At 52.4% G+C, this 19,581-nt stretch overlaps 1 protein-coding gene across 11 annotated transcripts in view; it reads left to right on the forward strand.

The window, feature by feature from the left end:
* DYSF (dysferlin) overlaps positions 1-19,581 on the forward strand; it is a 90,109-nt gene that overhangs the window by 53,890 nt on the left and 16,638 nt on the right. For 8 of the 11 annotated variants that reach the window (XM_061351917.1, XM_061351923.1, XM_061351920.1 and 5 more), the window contains 10 exons: positions 2,283-2,381; positions 2,953-3,081; positions 3,937-4,092; positions 5,971-6,062; positions 6,945-7,115; positions 7,747-7,889; positions 11,227-11,366; positions 12,128-12,216; positions 12,544-12,639; positions 16,829-16,970. In XM_061351917.1, the coding sequence (XP_061207901.1) occupies positions 2,283-2,381; positions 2,953-3,081; positions 3,937-4,092; positions 5,971-6,062; positions 6,945-7,115; positions 7,747-7,889; positions 11,227-11,366; positions 12,128-12,216; positions 12,544-12,639; positions 16,829-16,970 (1,257 nt within the window). The remainder of the gene's footprint in view (positions 1-2,282; positions 2,382-2,952; positions 3,082-3,936; positions 4,093-5,970; positions 6,063-6,944; positions 7,116-7,746; positions 7,890-11,226; positions 11,367-12,127; positions 12,217-12,543; positions 12,640-16,828; positions 16,971-19,581) is intronic. The other 3 variants (XM_061351915.1, XM_061351914.1, XM_061351918.1) reach the window with 1 other exon arrangement.

A 19,581-nucleotide genomic window follows, 5' to 3' on the forward strand; every position in this document is an offset into this window, starting at 1 on the left:
CAGCTTTCAACACCTTTTGCTCCAGATGGGAATGACCATTTGACATATGGACAAGCCCAGACTCCTGCTATCCCCATATGGGAATGCATCCAATGGGATGGGTTTGCAGTCACAGGAAACCCTGGGTAATGAGGAAAACCTTGCTCTGGCTCAGCCTCCCTGGCCAGAATGAGGTTAAAACCAATGTATTCCCTCTGGATAAAGCAAAATAGGATTGGAAACGTCTGGAGAGCTTCTGGGGTGACACAGGTCTGGATGCTGGGATCCAGGGAAGGGAAGGATCTCAATACCCTCAACAGCAAGTGCATAGCCCTGGGTAAAAGGCCTCCATGAATGTGGTTCCAGCTCACATTACAGTGGTCCCTACTCTATGGGAGCAGTGGTTGAGGGAAGAGGGATGAATGGTGATGGAGAGACAGCAAACCTTCTGGTACCCATGCCAAACCTTCTGGTACCCATGCCAAACCTTCTGGTACCCATGCCAAACCTTCTGATAGCCATGCCAAACCTTCTGATAGCCATGCCAAACCTTCTGATAGCCATGCCAGCAGCTTCTGTCATGTGGATAACCTGATAACCATGAGTAAGCTTCTCTCCAAGCTGAAATTGGAGGCTCCATTCACTTGACGTTGAATTTATCCACAAGTGATGCTCAGCCAGGCGTGTGTGTCCCATTGGAGCTCCATAGGGTTCATGCAGAAGGTTGAAGAGGACATGCAGGATGCTGGAGGTCCTTCAGCCACCCACGGCAGGGCTGAAGGATGTCCTAACTGAGAAGCCTCCTTTCCATGCCCGAGATAAAACACTGGAGGTGCTCTATTGCCTGATTGCAGAATGAAACCCCTCAATCCACGTGCTTGTGCGGTGGAGCCATTGCTTTCCCTGGCTTTCCCATTTCCAGGCAAACGGATTCATGTCCTTTGCTATTAACATTTCAACTGCTTCCATTGCCTTCTCCTTTTTTAACCCCCCTTTGTTTTTGGTAACATTGGTAGAAATCAGTAAAACCTAACCAATTCCTTTGTCTTGGGGCTGCAGAAGAGCCTGTGGGTAAGTCATCGGCTCAGTTTCAATGCTTCCCTTGTAGCTCGATACCTGTGGAATGTCATAATGGAACCACACTGGGCAGAGAGCAGCTTCTGACCCACTAACACAAGGGAAGTGATGAAATCCAACTTTTATTCCCGTTTTCCTCAAGAAACAAGGAGGCAGCAGAGGCCTCCAAGTGAATTTCTGTCCTATTCAAGCCAATGTCTGTTCAAGGCAGCAATTTAAATCTGCACCCTTGGCTTAGAACAGAAACCCAATAAACCCCTGTTATGGTTCCTCCATGAGGTCAGCGTGATGGAATTCTGTGGCCTTCTAAAATAAGACATCATCATTTGTCAGGAATGCTTCATGGATCACAATCACAGCCCCTTCATCCTCCCTTGTATCAGTGTCAGAGCTGGGGCTCTTATAATATACATGTATTTGCTGAGGCCAGCCTCTGGCTTTCCTCTTGGAATAGCATCTTCAGGCCTACTCCCAGCACCCAGGATGTGCAGTCTGAATGGGAGATGAGGCAAATGCTCCTCAGTGGCACTGGGGCATTGTGAGGTTGAGGTTGTGTGGGATTTGCCCCTTTCTTTGTATAGCATCCAGAAGAATGGGCTCTGTTCTGCCTGAGAGAGGGGCAGCACCTGAGGACCTCATTCTTAGTGGAAATTCATGCATTTAATGGATTTATTCATTCCCCATGGGCTTTGTTTGGGTGGGGAGGTTGGATGGTGCTGGGACACAAACCACAGAGTCAATCCCCATCCCAGAGACTCCAAACCCTCCAGGCAAAGCCTAAAGCAGGGAATGCGTTTAAGAGCAGTCCCAAATCCTCCCTGTATTCCAGGCTGCGAGGACCATCTGAGCACAAGGGTCTCATCCCCCTGGGGTCCTGCACTGAGGTCCTCAAATGACCATCACCCATATGGCCAAAATCTGCCTCTGGCCTGCTCTCCTGTGAGCTCTACCTCATCCTCCCATGTAGCATCCTCCTCTCTGCTGATGGGTCCATGGGGTTGCTGTGGCTGGAATAGCTGGATTTGGGTGGAAGCATCCCCAAACCACTTTGAAACCAGGGAGTGAGGAGCTGCAGGTTGGGCTCACAATAGCTTCATCCCCCACCACACCCACAGGGACGGTGCCCAGGGCTGGAGTTCACCTCTAGCAGGTATGGGAGATGCTGCTGTGGTTGATCACTGGGGTTTGCTCATGGGGATGTGTAACCCTGGTATCTGCTGCTGCAGGAGGAAGAGTTCATTGACTGGTGGAGCAAGTTCTATGCTTCCACAGGAGAGAGGGAGAAATGTGGCTGCTATTTGGAGAAGGGCTTCGACACCCTCAAGGTAAGTGGTGTTGGTTGGTCCTGGCTCATTGGACCCTCACTCTCCATGATGCTTTTCCGCCAGCTTTGATATTTTTTTGCATGTTGAAGCTGTTCTTTCTTCCAGGTAAAAAATAATCCATAATTTTCCCCAGAAATCAGATCTTTCTGTTTAAAAAGAATGATTTTGAAACTCAGTTTTCTGTACAAAACCCTTTCTGGTAACTTCCCACTCTGCAGCCTTCAGGAATTGTCACTGAAGAGGCAGAGATGGGAAACTGGAAAGTATTTGGGAACAACAAGGAAAACCCGATTCCTTAGGGAAGGGGGAGATTTAGGTACCCTGTTACTACAGGTGCTAAATTAACATAGAGGCCAAATAGGACTAAATGGAGAAGACCTTGCCTGGTCTTAGTGAAAACATTCCCAGTGGGAAGGTCTGTTCTTCATCCATCCTAAGGGAGGAACAAGGGGGACAGAGCCCAGTCTCCATCCTTGTCACCAGGACCAAGGAGCTTGGGTCAGGTCATGTCCCACATTGGTGGGGACCTGCTGCTGGTCCCAGTCCTCACCTCCCGTCTCTCCCTCCCCAGGTCTATGAGACGGAGCTGGAGAACGTGGAGGACTTTGAGCATCTCTCTGACTTCTGCCACACCTTCAAGCTCTATCGTGGCCGCTCACAGGACTCAAACGATGACCCCTCGGTCGTGGGGGAGTTCAAGGTGAGATGGGCTCTTTCTGCCTCCAAGTGGAAGGTCTTGCTGCTGAGCGGGGTGATGCCAACTCATCGTTTTGGGTACGAGTTCAGAGAGAAATGGGCCATAGAAGTAGAACACTGGCCCCAGCCAGAACAGATTGATTCCTCCATCCATGGCAGTGCTCAAGGCCAGGTTGGACACAGGGGCTTGGAGCAAGCTGCTCCAGTGGAAGGCGTCCCTGCCCATGGCAGTGGGTTGGAACTGGAGGAGCTTTACCCCAAACCATTGTTTGAACCTGCCTGTCCGGGTCTGGCTGCTGTATTCCCAGATACATTAAAGCTAGCCTAGGTTGTGCTGTCATCCTGGAGCAAAACCCATCTGAAACCAAAGCTGGATGTAAGCAGTGGAGCATTTTCTTTGTCTGGGGTGGTAATGGGAGCATGTGTGAGTATTCGTGGTCTCACCACACTGGTGCTGAGCTCTCCCTTTGGAGATGTACCCTTAGAGCAGCTCCACTGCCTAAAGGGGCTCCAGGAAAGCTGGAGAGGGGCTTGGGACAAGGGCCTGTAGGGACAGGCCAAGGGGAATGGCTTGAACCTGCCCGAGGGGAGACTGAGCTGAGCTCTTAGGCAGAAGCTCTTCCCTGTGAGGGTGCTGAGGCGCTGGCACAGGGTGCCCAGAGAAGCTGTGGCTGCCCCATCCCTGGCAGTGTTCAAGGCCAGGTTGGACACAGGGGCTTGGAGCAAGCTGCTCCAGTGGAAGGGGTCCCTGCCTGTGGCAGGGGTTGGAGCTGGAGGAGCTTTGAGCTCCCTTCACCCCAGCCATGCCATGAGTCTGTGCACCACCCATTCACAGCCCAACGCTTGGTGTCCTTGGCAGGGCTCATTCAAGATCTACCCTCTCCCGGACGACCCGCGGGTCCCGATGCCCCCGAGGCAGTTCCACCAGCTGCCGGCCAGGGGACCCCAGGAATGCCTTGTCCGGGTCTACATCATCCGAGCCTTCGGCCTGCAGCCCAAGGACACCAATGGGAAGGTATCCTGCTGGGGATGCTCAGGGCTGGCTTGGCGGGTGGGTTCCTTGGGCAGGTCAGCCCTGATCCATCAATTGGAGGTAATGGTGACAGCAGAAAGGAAGTCTTTCTACCTCCATCACCCATCTGGGAATAGCAGGAGCCAACTCTTCCTCCATCCCAAGGGGTTTTCCTGTAGTTAAAGTAGCGAAATGAGATGGTTTTGATTCATTTTGATGCTCAAGGAGAAAAAAACATGTCTTTCACATGACTTTTTGCAAGGTTTTGTCTGTCAGGAAGGAAAAATCAGGGCAAAAAAAGAAAATTGTGTCAGTTCAGAAGGAAAAATGTTCATTTTAATTGGACATGGACAAACCAAACCGTCTTTTTAATCTCCCCTGGGTTTGGGAATGGATTTGGGATGAAATTTTTCAATGTCTTAGAAATCTCCTGTAGAAAACCCCTGAAGAGCAAAAGAGAGGAGTAGGAAAAGGCTTTTTTCACACTGAAAGCCAAAACCAAGGATCCAAGCTTGACTCCACAGTCTATGCCCTTAGGCTGTGGTGTCTCCTGAAGCTCATCCCAGTCAATGGGAAGTAAAAGGCCTGGATGCTCCATTCATAATCACACTGAGGACCTTCCCCAAGTACTGCTTTTCCATCCTTCCTTTGAAGAACATAAAGCTCAGGGGGGACCTGATGGCTGCCTCCAACTGCCTGACAGGAGGATGGAGCCAGGAGGGGCTGGGCTCTGCTCCCAAGGAACAAGGGATGGGACAAGAGGAACCGGCCTCAAGCTGCACCAGGGCAGGTTTAGATGGAGCTGAGGAACAATTCCTGCCCCAGAGGGTGCTCAGACATTGGAACAGGCTGCCCAGGGCAGGGCTGCAGGCACCGGCCCTGCAAGTGTTCACACACCATGGAGACAAGGCCTCAGTGCCATGGGTTAGTGGTGGCCTTGGCAGTGCTGGGAACGGTTGGACTGGATGAGCTTAAAGGGCTTTTCCACCCTGGTGGATTCCATGATTCTGTGATCCTTTGCTTCTTAAAAGGATCTGCAGGTGAAGGAACAGTGACAAGGAGCTTGCCCTGGGGGGTTTCTGGCCAGCATCTTTGCCTTTTCAGATGCTCCGAAGTGGTGGGTCCCTGTAGGCACGGGGTTCAAGCTGGGTGGCATCTTTTAGGTGAAGTTGTTCTTTTCTTCCCCTAGTAAAGATGCTGACTCGAGTGAATCCCACCACGTCCCAAGTTAAGGCAGCTCTCCCAGGAGAGGTTTGCTTGGGAGAGGAAAGCTTAAACACTGACTAAATAGGTAAAAGTATCTGATAGAGGGTTTAGATGCACAACGAGGCTTTATGTGATGCTGCTGCCATTAGTTTTCCATTAATTTCCTGCAGCCTCTTGGCAGTAAATGGGTTTGAGCCACACTTTTGGAAACAAAATGGTTTTCCTTTGATATTTTAGGCCCCTGCATCTATTTCTGAGTAGACCTCACACTTGAATAAATGATGACCTCAATGGAACCTCCAGATCAGTGACTCAGATGAGAACAGGAACATCCTGAGCAAGCTCATCCATCAGAGAAGCTATAAATAGGGTTCTATTCATGCTCTTTCATTCCTTTTCCATCCCATTGACCTCAGATGAGCTTGGACTTTTGTCCCACACTTCTAACTGGTCCTTTGGTCATCCTCAAAAGGGAATTGTAAAGCAGGTAGATCTTAGTGATGGTGATGGATTTGTAGTTAATGGTCAGAATGGTCCTGCCCTTGAAAGTAGGCATTAGCCTTCCATGAATGGTGGAAGATGCTGCTTGCTGGGACAAGGAGAAGCAGAGTTATACCTTTGTCATGAGCATTGCTGTGCAATGACTCTTACATTTGCTTTCGTGCCTGTCTTTAGTGTGATCCCTACGTGAAGATTTCAGTGGGGAAGAAATCCATAAATGACCAAGAAAATTACCTGCCCTGTACGCTGGAGCCCGTCTTTGGGAAGTGAGTTTGGATTCGGTTCGGAGTGCGTGTGATTCTTCATGTTATATTGAGGGAATAGGGATGGGCCAGCCAGAGCTTCCCATTCCAGCCTAGATTCCAGGCCAGGTTGGATGGGCTCGGAGTGACCTGACCTATTGGAAGGTGTCCCTCCATGAGGGACTGGGTGAGCTTTGAAGGTCCCTTCCAGCCCAAGTTCTATGATCTGCAAGGATGGAGAGGAAGGAAGAAGGATGGTGAGGGTGATACTGGTGAGACCTTAGAGGACAGTGTGCATTAGACAAGGCCTATACTCCCATTATGAGGAGAGGATAAGAAGGCTTCAAGGGTCAATCTCTGACCACAGGCTGGACCCAGGCAGGCTTGAGCTCTGATTTGGACATTCGCCTACAAGAAGCCTTTGTGCGTTTGGACAAGGGACTGTAGGGCCAGGCCAAGGGGAATGGCTTGAACCTGCCTGAGGGGAGACTGAGCTGAGCTCTTAGGCAGAAGCTCTTCCCTGTGAGGGTGCTGAGGCGCTGGCACAGGGTGCCCAGAGAAGCTGTGGCTGCCCCATCCCTGGCAGTGTTCAAGGCCAGGTTGGACACAGGGGCTTGGAGCAAGCTGCTCCAGTGGAAGGGGTCCCTGCCCGTGGCAGGGGTTGGGGCTGGGGGAGCTTTAAGGTCCCTTCAACCCAAACCATGCCAAGATCCTATGATTATTGCTTTAGGGAGGCTTTGCCCATCCTCAGGCGAAGCCAGTACAACACAGCACTGATAGTACTGGGCCAGTGTGACAGTGATGTGCAGTGGGTGTGCACTGGGATGGGCTATGTGTCTGCTTCCCATGGGGCTCTCAGCACCATCAACCTCCACCTCCTGGGTGTCTCTGCTCTCCCATTTACAGGATGTTCGAGCTGAGCTGCACTCTGCCCCTGGAGAAGGACCTGAAGATCACGCTCTACGACTACGACCTCCTCTCAAAGGATGAGAAGATCGGGGAGACCATCATAGACCTGGAGAACCGCTTCCTGTCCAAATACGGGGCGCGCTGTGGCCTCCCCCAGACCTACTGCGTGTGGGTACCTCTGGGGGCTTGGGGTCTCTGTCACTGCTTGGTGGGGCTGAGATGGCCATGGGATCAGGATGTCTGCTCTGCTGTCCCAGGGCTGTCCCAAGGGGACCAAGCCAGTGCCTTGAGATAGATTCACAACAGAGAAGCCCCTCATCTGAGGACCTTCCCTGTGCCGTGGCTCTCATCCAGAAGCCTGCAAAGCTTCAAGTGACATTAATGTCCTTGGGGACACCCTTCTATATCCCTGATGCCTCTTGGGCACACCATGGTGAGGACACCTCCATGCACAGGGCCAGCTGGACGGTGATATGGTGGGTCTAGGGGGGATATCAGGGCACCCCAGCCCTGCAAGCTGGGGCTGCGTGTCCCACATAGAGCCCCATTCACCAGTGAACACCCACCTAGGGTGAGCTGCCCCTTCATCACCACCCCTTGTAGTGTTATCACAGGATCCCAGAGGGATTTGGGTTGGAAGATACCTTAAGGACCATCCAGTTCCAACCCCCTGCCACAGGCAGGGATACCTTCCACTAGAGCACTTGCTCCAAGCCCCAGTGCTGGTGCTGCCCCTTGTTGGGGCTGGAGGATGCTCCATCACGTGCTGAGCTGCTGTTTCCCTCCTGTTTGGTTTCAGCTCTGGACCCAACCAGTGGCGGGACCAGCTCCGTCCTTCCCAGCTGCTCCACCTCTTCTCCCTGCAGCACAACTACAAGGCTCCCACCTACAAGTCCGACCGGGTCATCTTCAGGGAGCAGGAATACATCCTCTCTGAGCTGGGTAAGGCGATGGGGATGCTTTGGGTTGAGTGTTTGGCCCTAAGTAGGGCCACAGAGGTGACAAAAGGCAGAAGACAATGTTGCTTTCAAAGGGTGTCCATCCAAGCTGGGAAGCACCAAAGGGACCAGGGAAAGTGGAGATAAGGAAGAGGAATACCTGATGCTCAGCCTCCACATGTCAATAGGACTTTGGTCTCCCAGACAAACTGGGATTAGATGTAGGGGGTTCTGCTTCAGCACAAACAGGGGTCAAGATGGAGATGGAGATCCAGCATCTGCAAGGATGGATGAAAAGGGAGTGTCCAAGGCCAGGTTGGACACAGGGGCTTGGAGCAAGCTTCTCCAGTGGAAGGGGTCCCTGCCCGTGGCAGGGGTTGAAACTGGAGGAGCTTTAAGGTCCTTTTCAACCCACCCCATTCTATGGTTCCATGAGACCCACACAGGCTGGGAGCAGCAGGGTCCATCACAGCTGAGAGGCTCCATCCTGATGCCCCAGCTGCTGGAGGAGCACTGGTGTTTGCATCTCTGCGTTGTGGGGCTGGAGTCACTAGAGGGAGACAGTATCATGCACAAGGTGCCCAGCCTCGGGGGTGTGTGGGGGTGTGTGTGTGTGTGTGATGCTCTCCAGCTGGAAACCCCAAATCGGCCTCTGCCAGGGAGGAGAGAACATCCCCCAGTGCTGGGAGGCACATTCGGGTTCACACTAAATATATATTTAGTGTATATAAATATATAAAGGGGGAGTGTCCCGAGGATGGAGCCAGGCTCTTCTCAGTGGCAAACAATGACAGGACAAGGGGCAATGGGTGCAAACTGGAACACAAGAGGTTCCACTTCAACTTCTTCTCAGTGAGGGTGACAGAACACTGGACCAGGCTGCCCAGGGAGGTTGTGGAGTCTCCTTCTCTGGAGACATTCAAAACCCATTCCTGTGTAACCTTATCTAGGTGTTCCTGCTCCGGCAGGGGGATTGGACTGGATGATCTTTTGAGGTCCCTTCCAATCTCTAACATACTGTGATACTGTGTGTGACACACAGAACCCACCTGCAGTAGCCAGGGCACCAGCTCGGACATCCCTAGGGCAGGAGCTGCCTTTTAGAGACACCTCTGCTTTAAAGCGTGGGAGGGGTGGTTTGGTGCAAGGAGGAGATGAACCCCCTGCCCATGGCCTTGATTAAGGTGACCACACCATTGCAGAGCCATCGAGGGGCGCGCACGGTGCAACCCAGGAGTGATCCCCCTGCCTGGGAATCGAGGTGTTTGGAATCAAATCCCTGGGCCTTGACTTCAGTTTGGACCTGGATTCTCCCTGGGAATCAAGGCACAAAGTCATGGTTCTCCCCTTGGGAGGAGGAGGATGGGGAAGCAATGGCTCCTCTGCAGCCTCTCGCTATGGGAAAGGGGCTGCAAGGTGTGAAGGCGAGCGGGGTGCTCCCCCCTCTGCCTCTCACCTTCCTCTGCTTTCATGGCAATCAGTTCAAACCAGAACAAAGCCTGATGCTCGACCTGCAGGAGATCTGGAAAGCAGCTGCTTCGCAGAGCAGCCTCAGATCTGAACCTGGCCATATAAAGTGGAGCTGTTAAACACGAGAGCAGGGCTTTTACAAGCCCTGCACCCGGCCGTTGTTCCATAACCTCCACGTTTGTTGTGTTCTGAGCGGGGCTCTTGCTTCTTCCTGCACATAAACACACACACGCAGAGCCAGGTTTCCACTTGGGGTATAGCCCGTGTGTCTGGAGTTAACCACTTCAAGGCACAGCCAAGGAAGGAGCTGGGCTGGATCACCTGAACGCTGCCGCGCTGGGATAACGTTTATGGAGCACATTGGGCTTCCGAGGTGCTTGGAGGTACACGGCTTGTGATGCTGTGGTTGTCTCGGGGGTGATGTCCTCCACCAGCCCCAGTGTGGGACCTGGGGTGGGGAGGAGGAGCAGGCTCAGCTAAGGCTGAGTTATAGAATCATAGAATTATGGAATAGTTCGGGTTGGAAAGGACCTTAAGATCATCCAGTTCCAACCCCCTGCCATGGGCAGGGACACCTCACACTAAACCATGGCACCCAAGGCTCTGCCCAACCTGGCCTTGAACACTGCCAGGGATGGAGCATTCACAACCTCCCTGGGCAACCCATTCCAGTGCCTCACCACCCTAACAGGAAAGAATTTCCTCCTTATATCCAATCTAAACTTCCCCTGTTCCAGTTTGAACCCATTACCCCTTGTCCTGTCACTACAGTCCCTAATGAAGAGTCCATCCCCACCATCCCTATAGGCCCCCTTCAGATACTGGAAGCTGCTCTGAGGTCTCCATCAGCTTCTCTTCTCCAGGCTGAACAGCCCCAACTTTCTCAGCCTATCTCCATACAGGAGGTGCTCCAGCCCCTGAGCATCCTCGTGGCCTCCTCTGGACTTGTTCCAACAGTTCCATGTCCTTTTTATGTTGAGGACACCAGAATTGCACACAATGCTCCAAGTGAGGTCTCACAAGAGCAGAGAGTTGGCCATGATCCGTACCGGGATGGCTGTAAGGGATCCCAAATGCTGGGGCAGAGAAGGCAGAAATGCCCATTATTGATAGGATCCATCTGTGGGGGGATTGGGGTTTGGTGTGGAGCGGGTGGGGGTTGCTCATGGATGGCTCAGAGTTTGCTGTGGGTGCTCTGTGCTGGCCTGTTCTGATGATGTACCGCAAGTAGAATCCTAGCATCCCAGACTGGGTTGTGCTTAAGGGACCTCAGAGCTCCTCCAGCTCCAGCCCCTGCCATGGGCAGGGACCCCTTCCACTGGAGCAGCTTGCTCCAAGCCCGTGTCCAACCTGGCCTTGAACACTGCCAGCTTCTCTCACTCTCCCACTGGGTATAAAAGGATGAGAGGTGATGGGTTCAAACTGAAACAGGGGAAGTTTAGATTGGATCTAACGAAGAAGTTATTTACTGTTAGGCTGGTGAGGCACTGGAATGGGTGCCCAGGGAGGTTGTGAATGCACCATCCCTGGCAGTGTTCAAGGCCAGGTTGGACAGAGCCTTGGGTGATATGGTTTAGTGTGAGGTGTCCCTGCCCATGGCAGGGGTTGGAACTGGATGATCTTAAGGTCCTTTCCAACCCGAACCATTCCATGATTCTGTGATATTGGGGGTGGGGAACTTGCACAGGGATTGTCCCATTGCGCAATGCTTTGTCCCCACCTCCCACTGGGCTGCCCTGTGCCCAGGAGGGTTTGTGGCGATGGTGGGTTTGCAGATGGAAGCAGTGGGCTCATGTTTGGTCCCATGGGGTGGTGGGGTCCAGCCCCTCACACCCATGGCACAGTCTAACAGCGCTCTATGCTCTGTGCAGAGGATGGCAAAGCCCCCAACCCTCACCTGGGGCCGGTGGAGGAGCGGCTCGCGCTGTACGTGCTGCGCAAGCAGGGGCTGGTGCCCGAGCACGTGGAGACCAGGCCTCTCTACAGCCCTCTGCAGCCAGAGATCGAGCAGGTGAGTGGGGAGATGTGTCCAGGGCACGGCCGAGAGCATCATCTCCTCGTGATCCAACCCAAGCCCTGGGGATGGGCTTCTCCCATAGAAGGGAGTCATCATATGGGACGGAGCCCTGGCCATCAAATACAGCTCCATGGCCTGCTCAGGGTGTTTGGGGGGGTCAGTTCCAGCCTCCTGGGCTCATTTTCTGCAGCATTTGCTCACAATCTTTTATTTCTTTTTCTTATTGAGGGGTTTAAAAGCCACTTCTGATCTTAAGCCTTAGTGCACAGTTCCCCTATAGTGATAACAACACCATGGGCTGCTTTGGCAAAGCAGCAGCGTGATTTCTGCAGCATGAACCCGCCCTTGGAGGGGTTACATTCCCTTCTCCTTGTCCCATCCTCCATTCCCATGCTCAGAAAGCCATAAATCAGCATCCAAGCTGGTGACAGCGTGGAAAACAAGTGAGCCAACACCTGCCATGGACCCAGTCTTTACTCTGCCCCTATCCAAAGGTAGTCAACCATGGAAAGCAAAGCTGGTTGCACCTTCAGCTCATCCAGACCAACTGCTTATATATGGGAAGCCATGAACATCGAACCGCCTATCACTGAAATAGTTTGAATATAACATTTAATGGCACTTTTCCATTAAGGAAACCTTAGTTTTCAGCTAAGGAACACTGAAGAACTTCGTATTGTCTCTCTCCACTCTTAGGTCTTACTTACTAACCCTAGCAGGAGGCTCACCAGTTTCATGTGTCTCTTTCCATACAGGGGAAGCTGCAGATGTGGGTGGACCTGTTTCCCAAATCCCTGGGTCAGCCTGGCCCCCCGTTCAACGTCACACCACGCAAAGCCAAGAGGTAACGGGCTTCTCAATGCTTACTCGTTGCAATACTGGTTCCAGCACCACTGTTTGAGAGGGGAGAGGTGGGGGCTTGGAGATGTCAGGTGGGGAGGGATTCACCTGCCAAGCTGAGAACCATCTCTGTGGGCTCATCTTCAGGGAAAGATAACTCATTGAATGGTTTGGGTTGTGAAGGGACCTTAAAGCTCCTCCAGTTCCAACCCCCTGCCACGGGTAGGGACAGGTTGCTCAAAGCCCCATGCCTTAGCTCGTTCAGCTGAACAGCAGAGTAGCAGCTGTCTATGGGAGCTCCAGACCAAGGTTTACACCTTCTTATGTCCAGGTTCTACTTGCGCTGCATCATCTGGAACACCAAGGATGTCATCCTCGATGACCTCAGCATCACCGGGGAGAAGATGAGTGATATCTACGTCAAAGGGTGAGCCACCCCTCTTCTGTACCTCCAGCTACCATAGGCTGATGGTGCCAGAGCAGGAGGGAAGTAGTTAACATGGCCCCTGCATCAACATTGATGTTGTAGACATAGAACCATGGAATGGTTTGGATTGGAAGGGACCTTAAAGCTCCTCCAGCTCCAACCCCGTGCCATGGGCATGGACCCCTTCCACTGGAGCAGCTTGCTCCAAGCCCCTGTGTCCAACCTGGCCTTGAGCACTGCCAGGGATGGGGCAGCCACAGCTTCTCTGGGCACCCTGTGCCAGCGCCTCAGCACCCTCACAGCAAAGAGCCTCTTCCTTATCTCCAACCTGAACTTCCCCTGTTTCAGTTTGAAGCCATCACCCCTGGTCCTACATGACCCTCCCTGGGATCAAGGGGCCTTCACCCCTCCCCACTATGCACCCAGCATATAGGCGGACATCTCTCTGCTGGGCTCAACTAATTCATGATGTCGAGTTTTGATCTGCAGCTCTAGGATGCTCACATGATGGTATTCACAGTTAGAGAGATAAGATATGGGGAGGCAGGAGAGCCACTGAAGAGAGGAGCGCACAGGCTGCATCTCCAGTGCCATCTCCTTCCCACCTCCTCTCCCAGAAGAGCCGTGGGCTCATTCCATACGTAGAGGTCGGCTGGTTTGCATAGCTCCTTTCTTTGGAATTCCCTTTTATTCCTTGAAACACACCAAAACGTGACAAGCAGCAGTACCTCCTCTGGCACCTTCCCTTCTCTGCTGCCTTCATTTGTGTTTTATCTTGTGTAGAATGGTGCAATCCCAGCCAAGGGAATTACTGATTTTGTGCGTTCCTTGGATTTATGGACAGGAAGAGGTAGGATTTGGAAACAGACTGTAAATCCCTCTTTTACAGTCCCAATTTTCCTCCTGTAAATCCAGCATGCGCGCTGCTTACCTGCTATTCCCATCAAGTGCATTGTTATCAGCCCCAGCTCAGCTGCTCTGTGCACTTCAGGGCTCTGAAATAGTGCTTGCAGGCTGTTATGGGGAAAGCAAGAGCACCCAGCACTTGGTGATGTCCTTCTCCTGGTTCTCAGCATCCCCAGTGACCAAGCAAACCTCACAGTGCTGGAAATGAGTTAAAGACCTTGCTCACCTTCCTCACCTTCCCCCCCAAATGACTGGATAAGGCTTCCATAATCCTAGTGTGAAGGAGACAATCGTCCTTTTTGTGTCTAAACATCTCCCCTACAGATGGGATCCAGTGGGCAAAGGGAGCTTCATCACCATGGTGTGGTGCTGCTTTGGTGGGGACCACTTCATCCATCCACTGCTGCCTCCTGAGCAAGGGCTGGAGCCTGCTTTAGGGTGAACTCAACTCCTAATGGAGCTTCTACTTCTGGCTGCCCTTCAGAAGGGCTTCTCTGAGGCTATTGCCAGCTTATCCTCCACCCACCAGACAAGGGCAGGGCTGGAATCTCTTGGACATCATCTTCTACATTATATGTCAACTATCATTGAATCAGGCAGGCAGGTAATTGGAATAGGAGCTTTGCTGTTCAGGCTGAGGCAGAACTCAGTTACAGAATCATAGTCACATGGAATGGTTTGGGTTGAAGGGAGCTTAAAGCTCCTCCAGCTCCAACCCGTGCCATGGGCAGGGACCCCTTCCACTGGAGCAGCTTGCTCCAAGCCCCTGTGTCCAACCTGGCCTTGAGCACTGCCAGGGATGGGGCAGCCACAGCTTCTCTGGGCACCCTGTGCCAGCGCCTCAGCACCCCCACAGGGAAGAGCTTCTGCCTAAGAGCTCAGCTCAGTCTCCCCTCGGGCAGGTTCAAGCCATTCCCCTTGGCCTGTCCCTACAGGCCCTTGTCCCAAGCCCCTCTCCAGCTTTCCTGCAGCCCCTTTAGGCACTGGAGCTGCTCTAAGGTCTCCCCTTATGGGGTCTTCTCTTCTCCAGGCTGCCCCAGCCCAGCTCTCTCAGCCTGGCTCCAGAACAAGTCTCCAGCTCCCCCTTCCAACCAACCACCACTGCTAAGATCCATGTGATTTTATGGGGCATCTTTAAAAGTCACCTGCATCCCTTTTGGGTTCCTAAGTAAAAGGATGACCTCGGTCCTCCAACACCTTGCAATGTGCTGAGCAGAGAAGGAGGTTTGTGAGTTTTGAGAACAAAGTCACATCTTAGATTCAAGACGTTGCCTTTGAATATTACAAATAGCTTAAGCCACGAGGATTTGGAAAAGAATGGATGAAGTGTTGGCCAAAAATCCATCCAGTTCTTGACAGATGATGGACATCAGTTAAGCACAAAACTATTGTCTATAGTTTAGGAAATGTCTGAGCTGTGAATTACTGGAGGTTGGAGAAGCGTGTTGTGCTGGGCAAGATGGGTCTTTGGTTGGTCCCGGTGGTCATCCCTATGTTAGGCTTTTAATTCTGGGGCACCATGACTTGAATTCTGCATCTCCTTCCTGCAGTGGGAAGGGTACAGCAAATTCTGCAATCAGAACCCAACTCTTGCCAAAGAAGCCTCCAAATGTGCTGGAGCAGGGCCAGAGCAGGGCAATGGAGCTGGAGCAGGGCTTGGAGCCCAAGTGTGATGGGGAAGGGCTAAGGGACCTGGGGGGTTCAGTCTGGAGAAGAGAAGGCTCAGGGGGGACCTGATGGCTGCCTCCAACTGCCTGAGAGGAGGATGGAGCCAGGAGGGGCTGGGCTCTGCTCCCAAGGAACAAGGGATGGGACAAGAGGAACCGGCCTCAAGCTGCACCAGGGCAGGGTTAGATAGAGCTGAGGAACAATTCCTGCCCCAGAGGGTGCTCAGGCATTGGAACAGGCTGCCCAGGGCAGGGCTGCAGGCACCGTCCCTGCAAGTGTTCATACCCCATGGAGACGAGGCCTCAGTGCCATGGGTTAGGGGTGGCCTTGGCAGTGCTGGGAATGGTTGGACTTGAGGATCTTGAAGCTCTTTTCCACCCTGGTTGATCCCATGATTCTCAATCAAAGCATTTCTTTGTCCCCGTGTTTGCTGCAAGGAGAGGGTGCTCACACCGCATCCTCCAAGGGTTCTCGCTGTGCTTGGGGTGGTGTGGATGAACACAGCCCTCCCATTCACATCCTTTCACATCACATCACACAACCCAGCCACAGTTGAAGGATTAGTGTAACCTCCTCACACAATTCCCACCGCCACCAAGTCTGTGCAGCACATGTGCATGGGATGTGTCGCGTTAGGATGAACTCGAGTACACCTCCCTTCCCCATTCCCCATTACACATTTGCTCCTCTCAAGCACTGGAGAGGAGGGAATCATAGAGCTGGGAAAAAAACCTTTATTTTCAATGTAAGTGGCAAACAGTAGAGCAAGGTAATGGTTTTCAGTAGAGTCTCAATCTGGATCTCCCGGATTGCCTCCAGAAAGGCTCTAAATACACAGGGATGTGTTCTGGTGTTTAGTTTTGCTGATTGCTGAACACTGAGCCATCCTGGACAGGGGAATGGGGCAGAATGAAACCCTGGCAGCTGCAGAAAAGGAGTTGTTATGGAAAGGTCTCAGCTTGCCCCTGGGATGGTCATGGATTGACCACAGCAAGTTCCTATACACCAGAAAGGGAGCTGTGCCGTGAGGAGCTGTCTCCAATGGGAGCGGCTGGGGACCTCCATGGCCACGTCAGGCTCTGGCCACTGGGATTTGCTGGGGAACAACTTCTTGCCCATTTAGGGCTTTCAAAGAACAATCTTTGGGAAATCAGCTGGGAAAATGTGTCTTTGGTGCTTTAGTGTGGCTGCATCCTCACCAGCAGGGCTGGCTTTAGGGATAATGACAGGATCAGTTTGTTGGGGTGGCTGCAGAGGGGAAGGGAGCTCCCACCAGGCAGGTTAGAAGCTGATGTGGGCTTATGGATGGGTAAGTGACACCTTTAAACCAGAGCTTAAGGCAGTGTTGAGTCTTTAAACCATCCATAAAGCTCAGGGGAAGGGGCAGAAGACATTGGAGAGCTCCCTGGGCTGCTATTACCAGCTTTGGTTCACCTCCCAGCACTGCAGGGACTATCGTATCCCCTCCTACAAGCTCCAGGTTACCCCTGCAGATACCAGCAACAGGGATAAGAAATGTTTCTTATTGCCTGCTCATGGCTTCTGTGATGTTGAGTGAGCTCCAAACCCCTTGGTGTGGTTCTGGCTCTTGATGCAATGTGTTTGCCCTTTGCAGCTGGCTGGTTGGCCACGAGGAGAACAAGCAGAAGACAGATGTGCACTACAGGTCAATGGGAGGAGAGGGCAACTTCAACTGGAGATTCGTCTTCCCCTTTGACTACCTCCCCGCTGAGCAGATGTGTTACATTGCCAAAAAGGTGAGTGGCCCTGGAGAGATGTTCCTGTCTTCTCATGGAGTGAAATGTGCTGCATGATCCAAGACCTGCCCAGCTGTTGGAGCTGTGCAAGGCTCAGCATTCCCCTTGTGTTATCTGAAACACAGAGTTGTGGATTGATGGGGAAATGGATCCATGTTCTGAATGCAACCTTTGTGGGGTCAGAATGAGAGGTGGCTTTGGGTAGAGACTGGAGACTGACCCCTCAATGAACAGCTCCCTCTGAACCGGAGGCAGTTGAATGCTGGTGCATGGGACTTCCAAGATGCCTGCTCAACAACAGGGTTACTCCAAAGGTGGAGGTGGCGTCTATATGGGGATGGTTGGGTGTGCACCTCTGGTCCCCAGCATGGCATAATGGACATTGTGCTGTACAATGGCTTCACAGAAGGGCTAAAGAGGGTGAAAGGATGAAGTTCTTTACTATGAGGGTGGTGAGGTGCTGGAACAGGTTGTTCAGGTGGTAAATGCCTCATCCCTGGCAGTGTTCAAGGCCAGGTTGGATGGGGCTTAGAGCAATCTGCTCTAGTGGAAGAAGTCCTTGCTTGTGGCAGGGGTGATCTTAAGGTCCTTTCCAATCCAAACCATTCCATGATTCTATGGTCCTATGAAGGATCTGTTTCCAAACTGCCTGAAGGGGTAAGCAGGAGGACATGCACGAGTGTGCCGTTGATGCAGAGATGTGAAGAAAAGCTTTGGTTTGGGATTCAGGGTGAAGATGCTCTTGGTCTAAAAGAGAGCTGTGTGCTCAGCTGGGGAGTTAAAAGTGGGTGTGATATTGGCCCCCTCATTCCTACATCTGTAGCTTGCTATTGCTTGTGGTGTCCTTAGACAAGTTACTGCATGTGATGATCAAATGTGGACTGGGAGTTGCACAGAGGGAAGGAAACGGGGACGGAGTTGGGTGCATACATGGCATAACGCTGGTGAAAACTGTCTCTTGTGATGCTTTAGGGGAGGGAGATCTGTTCACTTACATTTCCTGCTCATCATGCAGAGATTCAGAGGAGTATTATTGGGTCTGTGTGGACAGCAGGGACAGTTTGTTCTGTGACACCTCCCTGCAAGCTCAGACCCCTTCAGCCACCTTCAATCTTCATCCCTTCTCCCTGCCTTGATGTTGGGAGCACGACCATGAACAGTCAATGTTCACTGAACACAGGGTGCCCAAAGACACCTCATTGCAGTGGCACCATCTGCAGCCCCATCTGGGCCCCCCATCCCAGCTGGTTCTGTGGGGGCAGCAAGGTCCCAGCATGGCCTGGGTTGGAGCTGGGGTGTTTGCAGGGAAGATGCTGAGCAAATTCCCCATCCCTGGAGCCAGATGATCCCTGCGAGCTTCCAACTGGCTGGCTGGGTAGTTAAAGTGATGGACAGGATCCGAGCTGGGCCCATTTCATGCTTCATGTTAAACAAATCAAAAGTACAGTGTGTACTACATTCAATTATCCCCCTTTGAAAAAGCAGAGACCCCCCTATAAACCGCTTCGGAAACTCCATCCCACTGTGCTGATATTGCTTCTCCTCCGACCACATGTCTGCCAACACTGTACCAGAAAATAAACAGCTTGTAAAAGCTCTCTGTAAAGGCAAAACTAATGAATGGGAAAGCCATGCTCTGTGTTTGTGGGACGCATTCCTCGCTGGCAATATTTGATCTCGCCATGTGCTGTTTGAACTCCAGGTTCATTACTGCTGCTGTAAAAGCCCATGCGCCCGACTTGAAACGCAGGCGAGGGAAAGTGGGGCTTAAATCAAACCGCTCCGATGGCAAAGGCTGAGCTGCTAAAAGCCACCTGCACCCGGTGGAGTTCCCTGCAGCAGCTCCCATTTGCCCTCCTTTGTTTGCTCCACTCGCTCCTCAGACTGGAGCTCCCTTTAGCACTGCAGGAAAGGGTCCCCCCAAAACAGGCAGCAGATATGCTCCCTAAAGTCTGAGGATGCCCCTGGTTTAGATGAGCTCTTAGGCAGAAGCTCTTCTCTGTGAGGGTGCTGAGGCGCTGGCACAGGGTGCCCAGAGAAGCTGTGGCTGCCCCATCCCTGGCAGTGCTCAAGGCCAGGTTGGACACAGGGGCTTGGAGCAAGCTGCTCCAGTGGAAGGGGTCCCTGTTCATGGCAATGGGTTGGAACTGGTTGAACTTAAAGGTCCCTTCAACCCAAACCATTCCATGATGATCCTATGATTCCCTACCACTCAGCATTTATTCCTCCTTCTGTTCTCACTTCTTCTTGTGCCACCTTTCTCCAGCAGCCATGGCCAAGTCAAGCCATGTCATTTGTGTGGCCACAGCACCCTTGTAGCTTGCCAAGTCCTCCAAGAAGACAGTCCTTAGGTTGCAAATCACAGTCAGTTTGGTGAAAGGGTCAATCCACATTGCATGTTGGAGTGCTCTTCGTTCACAGGGGGAGCTGGGGTATGTCATGGTCTGCATGACACTGTGTGTTGACTTAAATAGGGGAAGAACAGGCGGGTCCAGGGCCGGGATGAATGCAATGCTTTACTGACAACCAGCAGAGAGAAGAGCAGGGTTTAAACTTGAGATCCCCAGGTATAAGTCTGGTGGGTGTTGGTGTGCAGATAGCGTTATCAGAC

Source organism: Neopsephotus bourkii, unplaced genomic scaffold (assembly GCF_033783945.1).
Source record: "Neopsephotus bourkii isolate Nb327-2 ecotype Australia unplaced genomic scaffold, CSIRO-AGI_Nbou_v1 NB_616, whole genome shotgun sequence".
Classification (NCBI taxonomy): domain Eukaryota; kingdom Metazoa; phylum Chordata; class Aves; order Psittaciformes; family Psittacidae; genus Neopsephotus; species Neopsephotus bourkii.